Raw genomic sequence first — 23217 nt, forward strand, 5'->3', positions numbered from 1 at the left:
CATTAGCCATTCTCCAATCCTCAGGAACTGATCCTGAATCTAAGGAACATTGGAAAATGATTACCAATGCATCCACAATTTCCGGGGCCACCCCCTTTAGTACCCCAGGATGCAAACCATCTGGACCTGGGGATTTGTCAGCCTTCAGTCCCATCAGTCTACTCATCACCGTTTCCTTCCTAATGTCAATCTGTTTCAATTCCTCTGTTACCCTATGTCCTTGGCCCATCCATGCATCTGGGAGATTGCTTGTGTCTTCCCTAGTGAAGACAGATCTAAAGTACTTATTAAATTCTTCTGCCATTTCTCTGTTTCCCATAACAATTTCACCCAATTCATTCTTCAAGGGCCCAACATTGTTCTTAACTATCTTCTTGCTCTTCATATACCTAAAAAAGCTTTTGCTATCCTCCTTTATATTGCTAGCTTGCTTGCGTTCATACCTCATTTTTTCTCCCCGTCTTGCCTTTTTAGTTAAGTTCTGTTGTTCCTTAAAAATTTCCCAATCATCTGTCTTCCCACTCACCTTAGCTCTGTCATACTTTTTTTTTAATGCTATGCAATCTCTGACTTCCTTTGTCAACCACTGTGGCCCCTTTCCCCCCTTTAAAACCTTCCTTCTCCAGGGGATGAACTGATTTTGCACTTTGTGCATTATTCCCAAGAATACTTGCCATTGCTGTTCCACTGTCTTTTCTGCTAGGATATCCGTCCATTTAACTTTGGCCAGCTCCTCCCTCATGGCTCCATAGTTTCCTCTGTTCAACTGCAACACTGACACCTCCGATCTGCCCTTATCCTTCTCAAATTGCAGATAAAAACTTAAAATATTGTGGTCACAACCTCCTAATGGCTCCTTTACTTCAAGATCGCTTATCAAATCCTGTTCATTACACAAGACTAAATCCAGAATAGCCTTGTCCCTGGTCGGCTCTTGTACAAGCTGTTCCAAGAATGCATCCCGTAGGCACTCTACAAACTCCCTATCCTGGGGTCCAGAACCAACCTGATTCTCCCAGTTCACCTGCATGTTGAAATCCCCCATAACTACTGTGACATTACCTTTGCCACATGCCAATGTTAACTCCCTATTCAACTTGCACCCAATATCCATGCTACTGTTTGGTGGCCTGTAGACAACACCCATTAGGGTCATTTTGCCCTTACTGTTCCTCAGTTCTATCCACACAGACTCCACTTCTCCTGATCCTGTGTCCCCCCTTGCAAAGGACTGAATCTCATTCCTCACCAACAGGGCCACCCTACCCCCTCTGCCCACATTTCTGTCCCTACGATAGCATGTATACCCTTGTACATTCATTTCCCAGGTCTGATCTCCCTGCAGCCATGTCTCCGTTATCCCAACAACATCATAGTTACCCATTTGCACCTGGGCTTCAAGCTCATCTGCCTTATTTCTGACACCGTGCATTCAAATATAGAATTTTTAGCCCATTTCTCCTCTCTCTGTTTAAATCGCTGCCTATTGTGCTTAACCCAGATCCCTGAACTCCCTTCGGACTATACGCCCCTTGAATTTTGTTGTCCTTTCTAAATTTACTTATTCTTTCAGCACATTTAACTCCATGTTCCGTCAGACCATCCCTCTGTACATGTGTCCTCCTTATCACTTGTTCCACCTCACCTTTCTCTACTACACACTTAATATTCCGGAACCGTGTAGTCCCCACCTGTCCTTTATTCTTCATCTTGCCATACTCTCTCGCATTCTGGATCCCTGCCCCCTGCAAAATTAGTTTAAACCCACTCGAGAAGCACTAGCAAACTTTCCTGCAAGAATGTTAGAATTTTCCAATGTTCCTTAGATTCAGGATCAGTTCCTGAGGATTGGAGAATGGCTAATGTTATCCCACTTTTTAAGAAAGGAGGGCGGGAGAAAACAGAGAACTATCGTCCTGTCAGCCTAACATCAGTAGTGGGGAAGATGCTAGAGTCCATTATTAAAGACGAAATAATGGCATATCTAGATAGCAGTAATAGGATTGGGCCGAGCCAGCATGGATTTACCAAGGGCAAATCATGCTTGACTAATCAATTAGAGTTTTTCGAGGATGTAACCAGGAAGTTAGATAAGGGGGATCCAGTGGATGTAGTGTACCTCGATTTTCAGAAGGCATTTGATAAGGTCCCACATAGGAGATTGGTGGGTAAAATCAGAGCTCATGGCATTGGGAGGAAGATATTGACATGGATAGAAAACTGGTTGGCAGATAGAAAGCAAAGGGTAGCAGTGAATGGGTGTTTCTCGGAATGGCAGGTGGTGACTAGTGGGGTGCCACAGGGCTCGGTATTGGGACCACAGCTGTTTACGATTTACATCAATGATTTAGATGAAGGAATTGAGAATAACATCAGCAAGTTTGCTGATGATGCTAAGCTGGGTGGCAGTGTGACATGTGATGAGGATGTTAGGAGAATTCAGGGTGACTTGGATAGGCTGAGTGAGTGGGCAGATACTTGGCAGATGACGTTTAATGTGAATAAGTGTGAGGTTATCCAATTTGGGAGTAAGAACAGGAAGGCAGATTATTATCTGAACAGTGTAGAGTTAGGTAAGGGAGAAATACAAAGAGATCTAGGAGTCCTTGTTCATCAGTCACTGAAGGTGAATGAGCAAGTGCAGCAGGCAGTGAAGAAGGCTAATGGAATGTTGGCCTTTATTACAAAGGGAATTGAGTACAAGAGTAAGGAAATCCTTTTGCATTTGTACAGGGCCTTGGTGAGACCACACCTGGAGTATTGTGTACAGTTTCGGTCTCCAGGGTTAAGGAAGGACATCCTGGCTGTAGAGGAAGTGCAGCGTAGATTCACAAGGTTAATTCCTGGGATGTCCGGACTGTCTTACGCAGAGAGGTTAGAGAGACTGGGCTTGTACACGCTGGAATTAAGGAGATTAAGAGGGGATCTGATTGCAACATATAAGATTATTAAGGGATTGGACAAGATAGAGGCAGGAAATATGTTTCAGATGCTGGGAGAGTCCAGTACCAGAGGGCATGGTTTGAGAGTAAGGGGTAGGTCATTTAGGACAGAGTTAAGGAAAAACTTCTTCTCCCAGAGAGTTGTGGGGGTGTGGAATGCACTGCCTCAGAAGGCAGTGGAGGCCAATTCTCTGGATGCTTTCAAGAAGGAGCTAGATAGGTATCTTATGGATAGGGGAATCAAAGGATATAGGGACAAGGCAGGAACCGGGTATTGATAGTAGATGATCAGCCATGATCTCAGAATGGTGGTGCAGGCTCGAAGGGCCGAATGGTCTACTTCTGCACTTATTGTCTATTGTCTATCAGGGGTAAGTTTTTTACACAGAGAATGGTGAGTGCGTGGAATGGGCTGCCATTCCAGCAGTGCTGGAGGCAGATACAATAGAGTCTTTTAAGAGACTCCTGGATAGGTCCATGAAGCTTAGAAAAATAGAGGGCTCTGGGTAACCCTAGGTAATTTCTCAGGTAAGGACATGTTCAGCACAGCTTTGTGGGCCGAAGGGCCTGTATTGTGCTGTAGGTTTTCTATGTTTCTGAGCTTACAGAGGAGAGGCTGTACTTGATCTGGTATTGGGAAATGAACCTGGTCAGGTGTCAGGTCTCTCAGTGGGAGAGCGTTTTGGAGATAGTGATCACAATTCTATCTCCTTACTATAGCATTAGAGAAGGATAGGAACATTAGGAAGTTAGGAAAGCATTTAATTGAAGTAAGGAGAAATATGAAGCTATCAGGCAGGAACTTGGAAGCATAAATTGGGAACAGATGTTCTCAGAAAAATGTACAGCAAAAATGTGTCGTATGTTCAGGGGATATTTTCATGGTGTTCTGCATAGGTACATTCCAATGAGAGGGAAAGGATGGTAGGGTACAGGAACTGTGGCGTACAAAGGCTGTTGAAAATCTTGTCAAGAAGAAATGAGTAGCTTACGAAAGGTTCAAAATAACTAGGTAATGATAGAGATCTAGAAGATTATAAGGCTAGCAGAAAAGAGCTTAAGAATGAAATTCGGAGAGCCAGAAGGGGCCGTGAGAAGACCTTGGTGAGCAGGTTTAAGGAAAACCTCCAAGTCATTCTACAAGTATGTGAAGAGCAAGAGGATAAGGTGTGGGAGAATAGGACCAATCAAGTGTGACAGTAGAAAAGTGTGTATGGAACCGGAGGAGATAGCAGGGGCACTTGAAGGAACACTTTGCTTCAGTATTCACTACGGAAAAGAATCTTGGCATTGTAGGGATGATTTACAGCAGACTGAAAAGCTTGAGCATATGGACATTTTAAAAAAGGATGTGCTGGAGCTTTTGGAAAGCATCAAGTTGGATAAGTCTCTGGGACTGGATGAGATGTACCCCAGGCTCCTGTGGGAGGTGAGGGAGGAGATTGATAAGCCTCTGGCAATGATCTTTGCATTACCAATGTGGAGGTCCCAAAAGATTGGAGGGTTGCAGATATTGGTCCCTTATTCAAGAAAGGGAGTAGAGATAGCCCAGGAAATTATAGACCAGTGAGGCTTACTTCAGTGGTTGGTAAGTTGATAGAAAAGATCTTGAGAAGCAGGATTTATGAATATTTGGAGAGGCATAATAGTCAGGAATAGTCAGCATAGCTTTGTCAAAGGCAAGTCGTGCCTTATGAGCCTGATTGAATTTTTTGAGGATGTGTCTAAACACATTGATGAAGGAAGAGTAGTAGATGTAGTGTATATGGATTTCAGCAAGTCATTTGATAAAGTACTCCATGCAAGGCTTATCGAGAAAGTAAGGAGGCATGGGATACAAGGGGAAATTGCTTTGTGGATCCAGAACTGGCTTGCCCACAGAAGGCAAAGAGTGGTTGTAGCCAGGTCATATTCTGCATGGAGGTCAGTGACCAGTGGTGTACCTCAGGGATCTGTTCTGGGACCCTTACTCTTCGTGATTTTTATAAATGACTTGGATAAGGAAGTGGAGAGATGGGTTAGTAAATTTGCTGATGACACAAAGGTTGGGGGTGTTGTGGATAGTGTGGAGGGCTATCAGAGGTTACAGCAGGACATCGATAGGATGCAAAACTGGGCTGAGAAGTGGCAGACAGAGTGCATCCCAGATAAGTGTGAGGTGGTTCATTTTGGTAGGTCAAATATGATAGCAGAATATAGTATTAATGGTAAGACTCTTGGCAGTGTGGAAGATCAGAGAAATCTTTGGGTCTGAGTCCATAGGACACTCAAAGCTATAGCACAGGTTGACTGTGTGGTTAAGAAGGCGTACGGTGCATTGGCCTTCATCAACCGTGGTATTGAGTTTAATAGCCGAGACGTAATGTTACAGCTACATAAGACCCAGGTTAGACCCCACTTGGAGTACTGTGCTCAGTTCTGGTCTCCTCACTACAGGAAGGATGTGGAAACTATAGAAAGGGTGCAGAGGAGATGTGCAAGGATGTTACCTGGATTGGGGAGCATGCCTTATGAGAATAGGTTGAGTGAACTCAGCCTTTTCTCCTTGGAGCAGCATTGATCGTGTGGATAGTCAAAGGCTTTTTCCCAGAGCTGAAATGGCTAGCACAAGAAGGCACAGTTTTAAGGTGCTTGGAAGTAGGTAGATGTCAGAGGTAAGTTTTTTTACACAGAGAGTGGTGAGTGCGAGGAATGGGCTGCCAGCGACAGTGATGGAGGATATGATAGGGTCTTTTAAGAGACTCCTGGATAGGTACATGGAGCTTAGAAAAATAGAGGGCTATGGTAATTTCTAAAGTAAGTACATGTCCGGTACAGCATTATGGGCTGAAGGGCCTGTATTCTGCTGCAGTGTTCCTATGTTTCTAACCCTCTCTGACTCCTACTCTACCCCCTCCCATATATCCTCTCTGTCTCTGTAATCCCCCCCCCCACCCACACCTCTAAGATTAATATTAGGATGTGCTTCATTTCTCACGTGTGTAGAAACATGCAGTGAAATCATTGTTGGTGTAGATAGTCAGTACTTGAAGGTATTGGCTTTGCTGTCTGTGAAGTTCTAAACTCAAATGAAGATCTTTAGCTCTCTCTGATGCAGATAGTTCTGGGTACCCTCTCTAAAAGGAGGTTATACTGTAGCAACCAACTCTGTTTATCTTCCATGACAAGTTTATATGCCAATGACCACGACTTGAGCAGTGGGCTCCCCCACCACCAAAGAGGAAATACTTCCAGCTAGCAAAGTAGTTCTAAATACGGTTCATTTATTTTAATGATGCATATTTAAATTTAGATAAAATTCTTAAAACACCTTTAAAACTCGTAGAGGATTTCTATCTTGTATAAGATTTCCAAGTTACAAATGATTTCTAAAACACAAAATACAAATACAATTCCTTTAATCTAAGTGATGTGCTAAGTGAGAGTATCACTGGTCTGCAAGTTTCCTTGAACTATTAACCAGTGTCATCTGGTTTGATGCAAGCACAATTAACATCATAATCCCATCTTTTATAAGCATTTTTTTTTACAAATGTCAATTTTTACAATTTTTTAACAAATTTTTTTACAATGTCCTGCTGGACATTGAGAACTTAAACTACAGGTTTACCCTATCAGCGAGTTGCTCGTTGGCGGGGGAACTGAAGGAGCTGAACTTGGTGCCTGTGTCAGACTGGTTGTGTGAAGGTGGTGTGTAGCCCAGTAGCGAGTGACTGGGCATTGGTGCTGTGGAATGCTGCAAGTCTTATTCACTGGTTTATTGGTGAACAGCAGCAGAGCTGTATGGCCTCAAACCAATTGTGTCACCTGCTTGCAGCCATCAGAGTCAATGCCCTCCACCAGAGTGCCAGAGGTGATATGCTGCAACATCCCCTCCAACCCCTAAAGAGAATAACAAAAGTTTTTTCAGATATGTAAATAAGAGGAGAGGATGGATATTGGACCACTAGAAAATGATGCTGGGGGCAAGGAAGTCGCAGATTAAACAATAATTATTTTGCATCCTTCTTGACTGTGGAAGACACTAGTAGTATGCAACACACACAAAGTGCTGGTGGAACACAGCAGGCCAGGCAGCATCTATAAGGAGAAGCACTGTCGACGTTTCGGGCCGAGACCCTTCGTCAGGACTAACTGAAAGGTGAGATAGTAAGAGATTTGAAAGTAGGAGGGGGAGGGGAAAATGCAAAATGATAGGAGAAGACCGGAGTGGGTGGGGTGAAGCTGAGAGCCGGAAAGGTGATTGGCAAAAGGGATACAGAGCTGGAGAAGGGAAAGGATCATGGGACGGGAGGCCTAGGGAGAAAGAAAGGGGGAGGGGAGCACAGGCAGAGTGATGGGCAGAAAGAGAGAGAAAAAAGGGGGGGAAACTAAATATATCAGGGATGGGGTAAATAGGGGAGGAGGGGTATTAACAGAAGTTAGAGAAGTCAATGTTCATGCCATCAGTTTACCCAGCCGGTATACCCAGGTTACCGAGTAGTATGCCAGAGGTTTGAGAGTGTCGGGGGCAGAACTGAGTGAAGCTGCCATTACGAGGGAGAAGGTGCTTGGGAAGCTGAAAGGTCTGAAGGTAGTTAAGTCACCGAACAAGATGGACTACACCCCAGGGTTCTGAAAGACATGGCTGAACAGATAGTGAAAGTGTTAATAAGCATTTTTCAAGAATCACTCCATTCTGGCAAGGTTCCAGAGGACTGGAAAATTGCAAATGTCACTCCTGTCTTCAAGAAGGGAGGGGGGCAGGCAGAAGAAAGGAAACTGAATGCCACTTAGCTTGACCTCAGTGGCTGGGAAGATGCTGGATGAGGTTTTGTGGTACTTGGAGGCACATGATAAAATGGACTGTAGTCAGTATGGTTTCCCTAAGGGAATTCTTTGAGGAAATAAAAGCAGGATAGATGAAGCAGAATGGGGGAACGTGGAGGCCAGGTCATTGGGTGTACTTAAGGCTGAGGATAATAGATTTTTCATTAGTCAGGGCATGAACAGTTGTGGGTGAAGGTCAGAGGATGGGGTTGGGAGGGAAATGGAGCCAAACCAATAGGCTGAATGGCCCAATTCTGCTCCACTGTCTCAAGGTTTAAAGATCTTAAAGTCTGTTAGTTTTCACAGGCATTCATAACCAGGTATAAACATCATGAAAAATTGCTTTAACCAGCAGTGGCAGCATAGTACATCTAAACATGAGAAGCACGGGGTAAACATAATTTTTACACAATTTACCAGAGAACTACAACATCTTGACACCAGAGCCACATTGAGAGAGGGGGAAGGAAATGTGGTCCTGGGTTCTCCAGGAGGGGTGTGAGAAGGGAGACAGAGAGGGGTATGGAAGGAGGAGGAGTGTGGTAGAGAGGGAGTAATGTTGGGAGAGGGGGAATGTGAGAAAGAAAGGGAGAGAGAAAGGGAGGGATGTGAGGAGCAAAGGAGTATGATAGAGAGAAAGGCAGGGGTGTGGGAGAGGGAGAGTATGAAAGAGAGAGGGAGGAGTGTGGGAGAGAGGGAGGAGTGTGGGAGAGAGGGAGTGTATGAAAGAGAGAGATGGAGGGGCATCTGGAGAGAGGGAGGGGTGTGGAAAGAGAGTATGATAAAGAAAGTGTAGTAGAGAGAAGATTGTGATAGAGGGAGGAGGGTGTGGAGAGAGAGGATTGTTAGATCTAGAGAAAGGGAGGAGTGGGGGAGTGTGATATAGAGAGAGGGAGGGCTGAGGGGAGGGGGAGTGAGGGGAAGGGGGAGTGCGGTAGAGGAAGGGCTGAGGGGAGAGGGGGAGTGTGATACAGAGAGAGGGAGGACTGAGGGGAGTGGGCGAGTGTGGGTGAGGGACGGATGCGGTCGTGCGGAGCGACGTACTGCAGAGTCTGTGATGTGACGGATCCCGGCTGAGTGTCAACCGAGTGTGTGAGCGTGGCTGAGAGGGTAAACACGGGTGTGTGTCTGTCCGTGTGTTTGAGAGAGCAGAGGCACTCTGTGTGTGAGGAGTGAGTGACGGCAGAATAAGCTCCTGTTACACCCAGGGGAAGCGGTGCGTCTCTCTCATACACAGGGTATCTCTCCCTCTCCCCCTCCTCCTCATCTTCCTCCACCAGAAGCTCGGCTTCACTGAGAGAGGCAGCGGAATCGGACAGAATCCCCCCGGCGTCCCGGGAAAATCCGGTGAGTCAGCGGAGAGATCGGCTGGATTCGGGAATCCCATCCGTGGGTTGTTCACCCCCCCCCCACCACCACTCCCCGTTCGCAGCCGCAGACCGCAACCCCTATCCCCCGTCCCCACCACCACGCCCCCAATCTCCACCGCCACCCCACCCACATCTCTCCATCTCTCATTCTTACAAACGTCACCTCCCTTTCTCGTTCTCCCTCTCTCATCACTCTCCCCATCCTTCCCGCTATCCCATCCTGAACTCCTCCCTCTCACTTCCCTCCACCTCCCCTCCACTAACCTTCTTCCTTGCTGCTCTCCCACACACTCCTCCTTCCCCACATAATCGTCCCCACCCCAACGTCCCCATTCCATCACATCTGCCCCCTTCTATACTTAGCTGCTTTCTCCCTCAGACTCCCCTGCTCCCCCCCCCCCATCTACCTAGACCCCAACCTCCCTCTCCCCTCATCACTCACTGTTTATTCAGGGTGAGCATCATTGTGTAACTGTACAGAGTCACTGTTTATTCAGGGTGAGCGTCACTGTGTAACTGTACAGAGTCACTGTTTATTCAGGGTGAGCATCACTGTGTAACTGTACAGAGTCACTGTTTATTCAGGGTGAGCATCACTGTGTAACTGTACAGAGTCACTGTTTATTCAGGGTGAGCATCACTGTGTAACTGTACAGAGTCACTGTTTATTCAGGGTGAGCATCACTGAGTAACTGTACAGAGTCACTGTTTATTCAGGGTGAGCATCACTGTGTAACTGTACAGAGTCACTGTTTATTCAGGGTGAGCATCACTGTGTAACTGTACAGAGTCACTGTTTATTCAGGGTGAGCATCACTGTGTAACTGTACAGAGTCACTGTTTATTCAGGGTGAGCATCACTGTGTAACTGTACAGAGTCACTATTAATTACAGCTTGAGGGTCACTGTGTAACAGGAGTGTGTCAGAGTTTATTCAGGGTGAGGGTCACTGTGTAACTGTACAGAGTCACTGTTTATTCAGGGTGAGCATCACTGTGTAACTGTACAGAGTCACTGTTTATTCAGGGTGAGCATCATTATGTAACTGTACAGAGTCACTATTAATTACAGCTTGAGGGTCACTGTGTAACAGGAGTGTGTCAGAGTTTATTTAGGGTGAGGGTCATTTACTGTGTAACTGTACAGAATCACTGTTTATTCAGGGTGAGCGTCATTGTGTAACTGTACAGAGTCACTGTTTATTCAGGGTGAGGGTCACTGTGTAACAGGTGTGTGTCAGAGTTTATTCAGGGTGAGAGTCACTGTTTATTCTGGATGAAGGCCACTGTGTAGCTATACAGAGTCACTGTTTATTCAGGATGAGGGTCACTGTGTAACTTTACAGAGTCACTGTTTATTTGAGGTGAGGGTCACTCACTGTGTAACTGTACAGAGTCACTGTTCAGGGTGTGGCCAGACACTGTGAAACTGTACAGTGTCACTATTTATTCAAGGTGAGGGTCTCAATGTAACTGTACAGAGTAGCTGTTTATTCAGGATTGGAGTCACTCACTGTGTAACTCTACACAATCACTGTTTATTCAGGACGGGGTCACTGTGTAACTGTAGGGAGTCATTTCTTTGTTTCAGAGTGAGTGTCACTCACTGTGTAACTGTACAAAGTCACAGTTTATTCAGAGTGAGGGCCACTCACTGTGTAACTGTACAGAGTCACTGTTTATTCAGGGTGTGGTCCAACACTGTGTAACTGTACAGAGTCACTGTTTATTCAGGGTGAGGGTCACTCACTGTGTAACTGTACAGAGTCACTGTTTATTCAGGGTGTGGTCCAACACTGTGTAACTGTACAGAGTCACTGTTTATTCAGGGTGAGGGTCACTCACTGTGTAACTGTACAGAGTCACTGTTTGTTCAGGGGTGAAAGTCTCTTACTGTGTAACCTTATAGAGTCACTATTTATTCAGGGTGAGGGTCTCTCACTGTGTAACTGTACAGAGTCACTGTTTGTTCAGGGGTGAAAGTCTCTTACTGTGTAACCTTATAGAGTCACTATTTATTCAGGGTGAGGGTCTCTCACTGTGTAACTGTACAGTCACTATTAATTCAGCATGAGGGTCACTGTGTAACAGGAATGTGACAGAGTTTATTCAGGGTGAGGGTCACTGTGTAACTGTACAGAGTCACTGTTTATTCAGGGTGAGGTTCTCTGTGTAACTATACAGAGTCATAGTTTATTTTATGCCACTGTTTGTGAAGATTTCTGCATCTGATAGATATGTTTGCTGTGTGTAGTCAGAACTACTTTTGCCATGGGAGATGATGTTTTCTGAATACAATGATTTTTTAATGGGTTACCCATTGTTTGGTCATTTCCAAGGCAGTTGTTCCAGTCTATACAATGTTCAGTAAGTTACCCCATGGCAGCCTGCTCTGGAAGGTTAGATCCTGTGGGAGATCTGGGCAGAACTGGAGAATTAGACACACAACTGGTTCGATAGTGGGAGGCAGAGGGTGAGGGTGGGGAGTTTCCTGGACTGGAGAACCCATGACTAGTGGTGTTCCCCAGGTGTGTGTGCTGGGCCCATTGCTGTTTGTCATCTTTATCGGCAGCTTGTAGGATGTTTTCTGTAAGTTTGCAGGCAGCACTGACATGTTTGATGTGATGAATATTAAATGTAATTGCTTGGATTTACAGGGAGTTCTTGATCAGTTGGGAAAGTGGGCTGAGTAATGGCAAATGCAGTTTAATTCTGATAAGTGCAAGGTGTTGTATTATGGGAAGACAAACCAGGATAGGACTCTCACAGTGAACGACAGGGCTCTAGGGAGTATTGTAGAACAGAGAGACCAGGGGTTCCCTGAAAGTGGAATCACAGGTAGACAGGGAAGAGAAGGTGTTTGACACACTAGCCTTTATCGGTCAGGGCACTGGATACAGGGGTTATGTTATGTTGCATTTGCACAAGATTAGAGGGACCACACTTGCAGCAATGTTGCCAGTTCCAGTCACTCTGCTATAATTAAGGCCATTAATTTGGAAAAAATGCAGAGGAGGTTTATAGTCATAATTTGGACAGAACGCAGAGGAGGTTTATTGTCATATGGTCATAGGAACAGACCATGTAGTCTGTGCCGAACACATATTCTGCCTGGTTCCACTGGCCCTGCACTCTCCTTACCCCTCCCACCCATGTACCAATCCAAACTTCTCTTAAACATTGCAATTGAAATCACATTCGCCACATGCACTGGCAGCTTGTTCCACACTCTCACCATCGTCTGGGTGAAAAAGTTCCCTTCAGGTTCGCTGTCAATATTTCACCTTTCACCCTGAACCCAACGTCAGTGGAAAAAGCCTGCTTGCATTTACCCTATCAATACCCCTCATAATTGTGTATCAAATCTCCCCTCATTCTCCTGCACTCCAAAGTATTAAGACCTTACTTATTCAATCTTTCTCTATAACTCAGGTCCTCCAGACCCAGCAACATCCTTGAAAATTTTCTCTGTACTCTTGCAATCTTATTTACACCTTTCCTGTAGGTAGGTGACCAAAACTGCACACAATACTTCAGATTAAGCCTCACCAATATCTTAAACAACTTCAACATAGTATCTCATCTCCTATATTCAGTACTTTGAGTCATGAGGGCCATTGACCCTATCTACTTGAGTTGCAAAATTCAAGGCGTTATGGTTCTGTGATGCCAGATCTCTTTGTTCTACCACACTCCTCAGCATCGTACCACTCACCATGTAACGAGAATGAGCTGGAAGGGTGCAGAGATCCAGGAGAGTATTGCTGGCACTAAAGGGATTGAGTTACAGAGACAGGGTGGGCAGTTTGGGACTTTATTCCCTGGAGCAGAGGAGTTTGGGGGGGGGGGTGTTATTTTACAGACGTGTATAAAACCACAAGGGACACAGATAGGATCTGAGAGGCACCCAGAGGGTGGTCCATATATGGAACAAGCTGCCAGAGAAAGTGGTCGAGGCGCTTGGACACGTACATGGATAGGGAAGACCTAAATTTCCAAGGTGGGTTGGGATGGACTGTTTGGTGTGACAGGCCTGTTTCTGTGTGATTGCATTTGTTGTGTGATTCTAATCTCCACATACACCGTTCACACACGCATACCATCCCCTCCCTCTCACTTTCACTCTCCATCTCCCTCTCACCTTCCCCCACACACTCCCCCTCTCTCTCTTCACCTCCCTTCCTCTCTCCCTCTGCGCACTCGCGCTCTCTCTCACGCACACACACACACACACACACACTCACACACACTCACTCACACACTCACTCACACACACACACACACACCCACCCACACACACACACTCACACACAGACCCACAGAGCAATGATGGTCATGTCTGCACGGGACGCAGTGGCTGCAGAAGCTGGAATTGTAAAGTCGGTTTACAATTGTCACAGAGTGGAGACATGGTGACCGGTGACGAGCCGGCCTTACGTCCCCGCAGCTCCTTGTTCATTCATTCTCCGCCCTCTCTTGCTCTGATGTTTACTGCCCTGCTGACCACTCACATTTTCAGCTCCACACAGGGTGTGATGGCAGACTGACCCGTGACTGTGCTGTACACTTTCAACTGTCTTCTGAGTCTCTCAACCCTTCTCCAAACCTCTCCCCACGATACCCTCACCCTACCACCCTTTCCCCTTCATCCCTCCCCTCTCACGCCTCTCATTCCTCTTCCCCCTCACTCTTCTCTCGCCTCTCCTTCCGCCCTATCTTCCCCTCTCCGCCTCTCCCCTCCCTCCTCTTTCTCCTCTCCTCCTCCCACTCCCCTCTCTCATCCCTCCCAACTCACCCTCTCACTGCACTCTCCCTCTCCCCACCCTCTTTCCCCTTCTCTCTGCTCTTTTCCCCATCCTCTTTCCCTCCACCTTTATCCCCCTCACCCTCTCCCCTCCACCCCTCTCTGTCCTCCTTGCCACCCCTCTCACCCTTTTCTCCTCTCCGCCCCACCTCTCCCCTTCACTCCCTCCCTCCCCTGTCCTCCCACGCCCTCTCTCACCCTGTTCCCTCTCCCTCAACCACTTCACCCTCCTCTCGTCACTACCCCTCTCTCCCCATCAGCCATGGCCGTGACGTCAGAGAGCCAGCTGCCGGAGGTTGTGACCCCCCAGCCGACCCCCCGCCCGGCGGACAAGACCCCTGCCAGCCCCCCGAAGCCTGAGGCGAATGGCCACGGGGTGATGGAGCACCCCAGCACCTCTGCAGTACTAACGGACACACCCCTGCGGGCGGCCAGGACCGGCTCTGTCTCCCAGCTGACTCCCCCGGCGGGACAAAACTCGCCCCGTCCCAGCCTGTACCGTCCCGCCTCGCAGCAGACGGTGGATGGAGTGGAGCTGCCGAAACCTCGTGACTACATTTTCCTGGCTGCCCTCTCCTGTTTCTGCCCCATCTGGCCTCTCAACATCGTCGCCTTCGTCTATTCCGTCATGGTGAGTTCCGCCACCCCCGTTCTTAACAAAACCTTACATTTCTATCTGTCTGCATCACCCCACTGTCCCTCTCCATCACACACTCCCGGGTCAGATACAGAGTGAAGCTCCCTCCACACCGTCCCATCACACATCCCTGGGGTCAGACACACAGTGAAGCTCCCTCGACACCTTCCCATCACACATCCCTGGGGTCAGATACACAGTGAAGCTCCCTCGACACTATCCCATCACACATCCCTGGGGTCAGATACAGAGTGAAACGCCCTCCACACCGTCCCATCACACACACCAAGGGTCAGACATACAGTAAAGCTTCCTCCACACCGTCCCATCACACATCCCTGGGGTCAGATACAGAGTGAAGCTCCCTCCCCTCCATCCCATCACACACTCCCGGGGTCAGACACAGAGTGAATCTCCCTCCACACCATCCCATCACACACTCCCGGGGTCAGACACAGAGTGAATCTCCCTCCACACCATCCCATCACACACTCCCGGGGTCAGACACAGAGTGAATCTCCCTCCACACCATCCCATCACATACTCCCAGTGTCAGACACAGAGTGAAGCTCCCTCCACACCGTCCCATCACACACTCCCGGTGTCAGACACAGAGTGAAGCTCCCTCCACACCATCCCATCACACACTCCCGGGGTCAGACAGAGTGAAACTCCCTCCACACCGTCCCATCACACACTCCCGGGGTCAGACACAGACTGAATCTCCCTCCACACCGTCCCTTCCCACACTCCCGGGGTCAGACACAGAGTGAATCTCCCTCCACACCGTCCCATCACACACTCCCGGGGTCAGACACAGAGTGAAACTCCCTCCACACTGTTGAGCAGTTTGGTCAGGGGACAGGCTCGTCCTCTCACACTGAGGGAATGATGGTGTTCTGCCCCAGTCTAGGAACAGCTTCCAGAACGGAGATGTTGATGGAGCCCGGCGGCTGGGACGAGTGGCCAAGATGCTGAGTGTGGTGGCACTTGTGGGAGGCCTGCTCATCATCGGAGCATACTGTGTGATTAATTTCTCCAGTGAGTGCGTGCAGTGGGATTGGCAGGGACCCGTTGGGAATGTGGACAGTGGGAGTTAATGGGAAGGGGTGGATCCCATTGGGAATGTGGGTGGTGGGATTAACAGGAAGAGGTGGACCCAACAGGCATTTGGTGGGAGTGAATGGAAAGGGCTTGGTCCCATTGGGAATATGGGCGGTGGGTGTGAATGGGAAAGGGTTGGTCCTATTGGGAATATAGACGGTGGGTGTGAATGGGAAGGGGTGGGTCCCGTTAGGAATGTGGATGGTGGGAATGAATGGGAAGGAGTGGGTCCCATTAGGAATGTGGACGGTGGGAATGAATGGGAAGGGGTGGGTCCCGTCAGGAAAGTGGACAGTGGGAATGAATGGGAAGGGATGAGTCCCATTAGGAATGTGGATGATACGAATGAAAGAGAAGGGGTTGGTCTCATTCGGAACGTGGATGGTGGGAATGAATGGGAATGGGTGGGTCCCATTGGGATGGTGGATGGTGGGAATGGATGGGAACGTCAGTTCCACTCACTGCCTTTCTCTTTCTCCACAGTCCTGCAGTGAGATCGGAAGCCACATACCCCATCTCCGTGGATTGAGACGGCTTTCCTGTGCCGCATCGACTCACCAGGATAGAAGCCTGCACGGATCGGCTCAGCCAGAATCTCCCCACCCCCTTCTCTGTCATCTCCACACCACTGGGGACTTCTGGGTTCACCTTGCATGCCTATGCAACCACCTTGAAATGGGAGGGAGGGTCAGAGATTCTCCCCAGAATGTGTTCTGAATCCTCAGAAGGAGCCGTCTACATGGTCTCCCCCCCACCCTATTATACCCCATGGAAGGATGCCGAGACACCACCCATCGGGATCTCACTCTCTTGGGTGCCCTGCCCCAGGGTGTGGATAGTTGTGTCCTCAAGGCAGTGAGTTCTCCTGTGGGAAATTTTAGCACAATAACTACCCACTGTGCAGGAGGGGCAATGTTTAACAATGGTGGGGGAAGGATGGGATTAGGGTGAGGGAGAGTTATTTTAAAATGCCTGTAGGTCTCTACATGGCTGGAAATTCCCAACTGCTCCGTGCCAACTGAAGTACCTGTTCCAGCCAGACCTACCTGTCTGAGTGTCTTAAATGCTGTTAATGTACCTGTCTCAACCACTTCCTCTGGCAGCTCGTTCCATACACACACCACTCTCTGGGTGAAAAAGTTGTTCATCATGTCCCTGTTAAATCTTTTCCCTCTCAATTTAAACCTGTCCCTCTGGTTATTGATTCCCCAACCCTGGGGAAACAGAATGAGCTCTTTCACCCTAACTGTGCCCCTTCTGGTTTTATTCACCTCTGTAAGGTCACCTGTCAGTCTCCTACACTCCAGGGAATAAAGTCCCAACCTGCCCACCCTCTCTCTGTAATTCAGTCCCTTTAGTCCCAGCAACAACCTCGTCATTCTCCTCTGCATTCTTTCCAGCTTCATGGCATCATTCCTGTAGAAAGGTGACCAAAACTGAACACAATAGCCCAAGTCCTGTACAACTGCAATGTGACCTCCCAACTCCTGTACTCAGTGCCCTGCCTGATGAAGGCCAGGGCACTGCCCCATCTACCTGTGACACCCGTGTGTACACTGAGTCATAAACACAAGAGATGCTGGAAATAACAAGGGGAGTTGAGTTGAGTCTAGGAGCAAAAAGGTCCTTCCGCAGTTGTACAGGGCCCTGGTGAGACCCCACCTGGAGTATTGTGTTCAGTTTTGGTGTCCAAATTTGAGGAAGGACATTCTTGCTATTGAGGGAGTGCAGCTTAGGTTCACGAGGTTAATTCCCGGGATGAAGGGATGGTCATATGTTGAAAGATTGGAGCGACTGGGCTCGTATACATTGGAATTTAGAAGGATGAGAGGGGGCTGATTGAAACATATAAGATTATTAAGGGATTGGATACACTAGAGGCAGGAAACATGTTCCCGATGTTGGGGGAGTCCACAATTTAAGAACAAAGGGTAGGCCATTTAGAACGGAGTTCAGGAAAAACTTTTTCACCCAGAGAGTTGTGGATCTGTGGAATGCTCTGCCTCAGAAGGCAGTGGAGGCCAATTCTCTGGATGCTTTCAAGAAAGAGTTGGATAGAGCTCTTAAAGATAGCGGAGTCAAGGGATATGGGGAGAAGGCAGGAACGGGTACTGATTGTGGATGATCAGCCATGATCACATTGAATGGTGGTGTTGGCTTGAAGGGCCGAATGGCCTACTCCTGCACCTATTGTCTATTGTAAATCTTGAACAACCCACAAAATATTGGAGGAATTCGGCAGGTCAGGCAATGGGAATTAACAGTTGACATTTTGGAGCAAGACCCTTCATCAGAACTGGAAAGGAAGGGGGCAGAAGCCAGGATAAGAAGGGGGGGGGGAGAGAGGAAAGAGTATAAGCTAACAGGTGATAGGTGAGTGGGGGGGGGTAGATGAAGAAAGAAGCTGGGAGGTAAGAGGTGGAAGACATGCAACTTCAGTTACTTTCGAGCCTTAACCCTGGAAATCTCTTCTGGGGTATGGGCAGGACCCGCTCAGGAGTTGGGATGTCCCATTCCAGCTTTACGAGACTACAGCAAGGCAGCAGTCCTGGGCACTGGTCAGTGTGTGAAGTTCTGGTCAATGTGTACAGTCCTGATCACCCAGCTATACAAAGGGTGTAATTAAGCTGGAGAGGATGCAAAAAGATTCTGGAAGGTGTTGTTGGGATTGGGGGGCTGGAGCTCGGAGGAGAGACTGGACAGGCTAGGAAGGTGTGTGTGTGTGTGTGTGTGTGTGTGTGTGTGTGTGTGTGTGTGTGTGTGTGTGTGTGTGTGTGTGTGTGTGTGTGTGTGTGTGTGTGTGTGTGTGTGTGTGTGTGTGTGTGTGTGTGTGTGTGTGTGTGTGTGTGTGTGTGTGTGTGTGTGTCTTCAAGGTTATGATTGCAACAAGACAGTTCAGTCTGGTGTTGACAATTCCATGTGCTGGTCCTGGTAGATGAGGCGGTGAAGGTGGCGTTTGATGAATAACAACTGAGAGAGAATGTTTTCCAACTTCACAAACCTTGGTTGGAGTATTGCGCCCCTTCTGGTCATTGTGCTGTAGGAAGGAAATGGAATCAGTTTATTATCATTACACGTTTTGACATACAGTGAAGAGCTTGGGTTTGTCTCACACACTGTCCACACAGGTCAGATCATAAAACACAGTGCATTGAGGGAAAACAAAAACAGAATGCAGAATAAAGTGTCACAATTACAGAGAAAGAGCTGTGCAGGCAGACAGTAAGGTGTTAGGGCCACAGTGTGGGGTAGCTGCTGCCCTTGAGTCTGGTGGGATGAGCTTTTAGGCTTCTGTATCTCTGCCCAAATGTCCGGGGTGTGGGAGGGGGACCTTTGATAATCCTGGCTGCTTTACCGAGGCAGTGAGAAGTGTAGACAGTCCATGGAGGGGAGGCTGGTTTCCGTGATGTCCACAACTCTCTGCAGGGCCTTGCGGTCATGGGCAGAGGCTGGTGTACAAGCCATGATGCATTCAGACAGGATGCTGCATTCATCTCAAAAATGTGAAATTGTTGGGAAGTTGGGAGACTCCTAGGATGGAGTGTCTGAACCCAGCTCTCTGCAGCTGGAACCCTGCAGCCCTTTTTAACTCTCAGTTAAAAATATAAAATTTTTTTTTCATTTTGAACCTCAGTTGGAAAAGAATTGACTTCCTTGTCTTTGAAGTCCCCAACCATGTTACAGCAGTTTCTTTCTTAACACTAAAAGTGTACATTTCTGGTCACCCCATAGCAATGGAGGATTTGGACATTGTGGAGGAGGTTCTCTGGAAAGTTACAGAGTCACATAACACAGGAGACCCTTCGGCCTGACCACTTTGTGCTGGCAACGCCTATTGCATTTCGTCCCATTCACATGTGTTTGGCCATATTAGACTGATCCTTTCCTGTCCATGGACCTGTTTGAGTGCCTTTTAAATGTTATTAATGTACTTTCCTCAACCACTTCCTCTGGCAGCTCATTCCATGTAGAGACTACCCTCTGTGTGAAAAAAGTTGCTCCTCGGGTCCCTGTTAAATGTCTCCCCTCTCACCTTAATCCTGTGCCCTTTGATTTTTGATTCCCCACCTCTGGGAGAAAAGACTCTAAGACATAGGAGCAGAATTAGGCCATTTGGCCCATCAAGTCTGTTCCACCATTCAATCATAGCTGATCATTTTTCCCCTCCTCAGCCCCACTCCCTGGACTTCTTCCCATAACCTGTGATGTCATGTCCAATCAAGAACCTATCAATCTCTGCCTTAAATACACCCAACGACCTGGCCTCCACAGCTGCCTGTGGCAATAAATTCCACAAATTCACCACCCTCTGGCTAAAGAAATTTCTCCGCATCTCTGTGGATGCCCCATTATCCTGAGGCTGTACCCTCTTGTCCTAGACTCCCCCACCATGGGAAACATCCTTTCCACATCTACTCTGTCTAGGCCTTTCAACATTTGAAAGGTTTCAACGAGACCCCCCTCATCCTTCTGAATTCCGGTGAGTACAGACCCAGAGCCATCAAACATTCCTCGTATGATAACCCTTTCATTCCCGGAATCATTCTTGTGAACCTCCTCCGGACTCTCTCCAATGCCAGCACATCTTTTCTAAGATGAGGAGCCCAAAACTGTTCACAATACTCAAGGTGAGGCCTCGCCAGTGCCTTATAAAGCCTCAGCATCACATCCCTGCTCTTGTATTCTAGACCTCTTGAAATGAATGCTAACATTGCATTTGCCTTCCTCACCACCGACTCAACCTGCAAGTTAACCTTCAGGCTGTTCTGCACGAGGACTTCCAAGTCCCTCTGCATCTCAGATTTTTGTATTTTCTCCCTGTTTGGAAAATAGTCTGCACATTTATTTCCACTACCAAAATGCATAGCCATGCATTTTCCAACATTGTATTTCATTTGCCTTTCTGCTAATCTGTTTAAGTCCGTCTGCATCCTACCTGTTTCCTCAACACTAACTGCCGCTCCGCCAATCTTCATATTATCTGCAAATTTGGCAACAAAGTAATCTATTCTATCATATAAATCATTGATATACAGCATAAAAAGAAATGGTCCCAACACCGACCCCAGTGGATCACCACCAGTCACTGGCAGCCAACCAGAAAAGGATTCTTTTACTCCCACTCACTGCTCCTACTAATCAGCCAATGGTCTAACTTTCCTGTAATACCAAAGGCTCTCTGAAAGTCCAAATATACAACATCAACTGCATCCCCTTTCTCTATCCTACTTGTAATTTCCTCAAAGAATTCCAACAGGTTCGTCAGGCAGGATTTTCCCTGAAGGAAACCTTGCTGACTTTGTCCTATCTTGTCCTGTGTCACCAAGTACTCCATCACCTCATCCTTAACAATTGACTCTAACATCTTCCCAACCACTGAGGTCAGGCTAACTGGTCTATAATTTCCTTTCTGCTGCCTTCCTCCTTTCTTAAAGAGTGGAGTGACATTTGCAATTTTCCAGTCCTCTGGCACAATGCCAGAGTCTAGTGATTTTTGAAAGATCATTTCTAATGCCTCCACAATCTCTAACGCTGCCTCTTTCAGAACCCTGGGGTGCAGTTCATCTGGTCTGGATGAGTTATGTACCATTCGGTCTTCCAGCTTTTTCAGCAGCTTCTCCCTTGTAATAGTAACTGCACTCAGTTCTCTTCCCTCACACCCTTCAACATCTGGCACACTGCTGGTGCCTTCCACAGTGAAGACTGATCTAAAATACTCATTTAGTTAATCTGCCATCTCCTCGTCCCCCATTATTATTTCTTCAACCCCATTTCCTAGCGGTCCTATATCCACTCTCATTTCTCTTGTATTTTTTACATACTTGAAAAAGTGCATTCCCCTATCTGTACTCCTTGATCTTCTTCACTCCAGGGAATAAAGTTCCAACCTGCCCTCTCTCCATGTCAGTCCCTCGAGACCCAGTAACATCCTCGTCAATCTCCTCTGCACTCATTCCAGCTCGATGGCATCTTTCCTGTAGCAAGATGACCAAAACTGATCACAGGTTTAAGGTGAGAGGGCAGAGGTTTAATCGGGAATGACTGGTACCATTTTCACCCAGAGGTGGAGACAGCTACATTAACAGCATTTAAAAGATACTTGGACAGGAGCTGGTGTACAGGGAGCTGTGTGTGAGTGGTACCTGCCCCCGGGAGCTCTCGCTCTATGCCCACACTGGGTACAGACTAAGGAGAGGTGTGTGTGTGTGTGTGTGTGTGTGTGTGTGTGTGTGTGTGTGTGTGTGTGTGTGTGTGTGTGTGTGTGTGTGTGACCTGCCGTCGGGAGCTCTCAGTGCCCACACTGGGTACAGACTAAGGAGAGGTGTGTGTGTGTGTGTGTGTGTGTGTGTGTGTGTGTGTGTGTGTGTGTGTGTGTGTGTGTGTGTGTGTGTGTGTGTGTGTGTGTGTGTGTGTGTGTGTGTGTGTGTGTGTGTGTGTGACCTGCCGTCGGGAGCTCTCAGTGCCCACACTGGGTACAGAGCAGGACAGCGCTAGGAGGATTTGAAACACAACAGAACACTGACTTATTGGTGCTTGTTAGACTGGGGAATCCTGCTTGCTTGTTTTCTAACGCATGAGAGATGTCTTGAAGATGTTACGAATATATTTCACCCACTTCCCCACCCAGAATGTCCTAAACACCAAGGGCTCAAGTAAAGGCTTGTAGCCACGGACAGTTTGTGATTTATACCGGAATATGTGTGTATGCTTGTTTTAACCGCATGTTAATACACAAACTTTTTCTACGCGAGCATGACACAGTAAAGATTCAGCATGTGAACTGCCAGCCCTGTGTGCGTGTCGTTCCTCGGTGTTCCGTCTCTCTAGATTGTGCTCAAGTCAGGGAGGGACGATGGAGTGGGGATTGGCTGTCAACCCCTCCCCTGAGGCGCTGCCGAAGAGGAAGATGGATGATCGATGTGGAGGGAGCAGTCGATCCCTTGCCGCCTCTCTCCGCTCCCCGCACTGCGGCATTCGGCTGACAGGCGGGGAACTGCAGCAAGGCAGCAGAGCGGTGCGGGGTGGGGACCGAAACACTTTCTCTCTCACACACACAGTGCAGGTATCTCTCTCTCTCACACACAGTGCAGGTATCTCTCTCTCACACACACAGTGCAGGTATCTCTCTCTCTCTCTCTCTCTCTCTCTCTCACACACACACACACACACACAGTGCAGGTATCACTCTCTCTCACACACACACACACAGTGCAGGTATCTCTCTCTCTCTCTCACACACACACACAGTGCAGGTATCTCTCTCACACACACACAGTGCAGGTATCTCTCTCACACACACAGTGCAGGTATCTCTCTCTCTCTCTCTCTCACACACACACACACACACACACACACACAGTGCAGATCTCTCTCACACACACACAGTGCAGGTATCTCTCTCTCTCTCTCTCTCACACACACACACACAGTGCAGGTATCTCTCTCTCTCTCTCACACACACACACAGTGCAGATCTCTCTCACACACACACAGTGCAGGTATCTCTCTCTCTCTCTCTCTCACACACACACACACACACACACACAGTGCA

At 47.8% G+C, this 23217-nt stretch overlaps 1 protein-coding gene across 1 annotated transcript; it reads left to right on the plus strand.

The window, feature by feature from the left end:
* The first annotated feature begins 8697 nt into the window (after nt 1–8697).
* Nucleotides 8698–22452, plus strand: prrt2 (proline-rich transmembrane protein 2). Its single transcript, XM_073033470.1, has 4 exons — nt 8698–9098; nt 14185–14555; nt 15470–15602; nt 16149–22452. Exons 2-4 carry the CDS (start codon nt 14187–14189, stop codon nt 16157–16159), a joined length of 513 nt encoding a protein of 170 aa, XP_072889571.1. The 5' UTR covers nt 8698–9098; nt 14185–14186; the 3' UTR covers nt 16160–22452.
* The last annotated feature ends 765 nt before the right edge of the window (nt 22453–23217 follow it).

The sequence above is a fragment of the Hemitrygon akajei genome, chromosome 31 (genome assembly GCF_048418815.1).
Source record: "Hemitrygon akajei chromosome 31, sHemAka1.3, whole genome shotgun sequence".
Classification (NCBI taxonomy): Eukaryota; Metazoa; Chordata; class Chondrichthyes; order Myliobatiformes; family Dasyatidae; genus Hemitrygon; species Hemitrygon akajei.

Coding starts and splice junctions, on each gene's coding strand:
- prrt2 (XM_073033470.1), top strand. CDS start 14,187: ATGGCCGTGACGTCAGAGAGCCAGCTGCCGGAGGTTGTGACCCCCCAG. Junction 14,556..15,469: donor CCTTCGTCTATTCCGTCATG/GTGAGTTCCGCC, acceptor GTTCTGCCCCAG/TCTAGGAACAGCTTCCAGAA.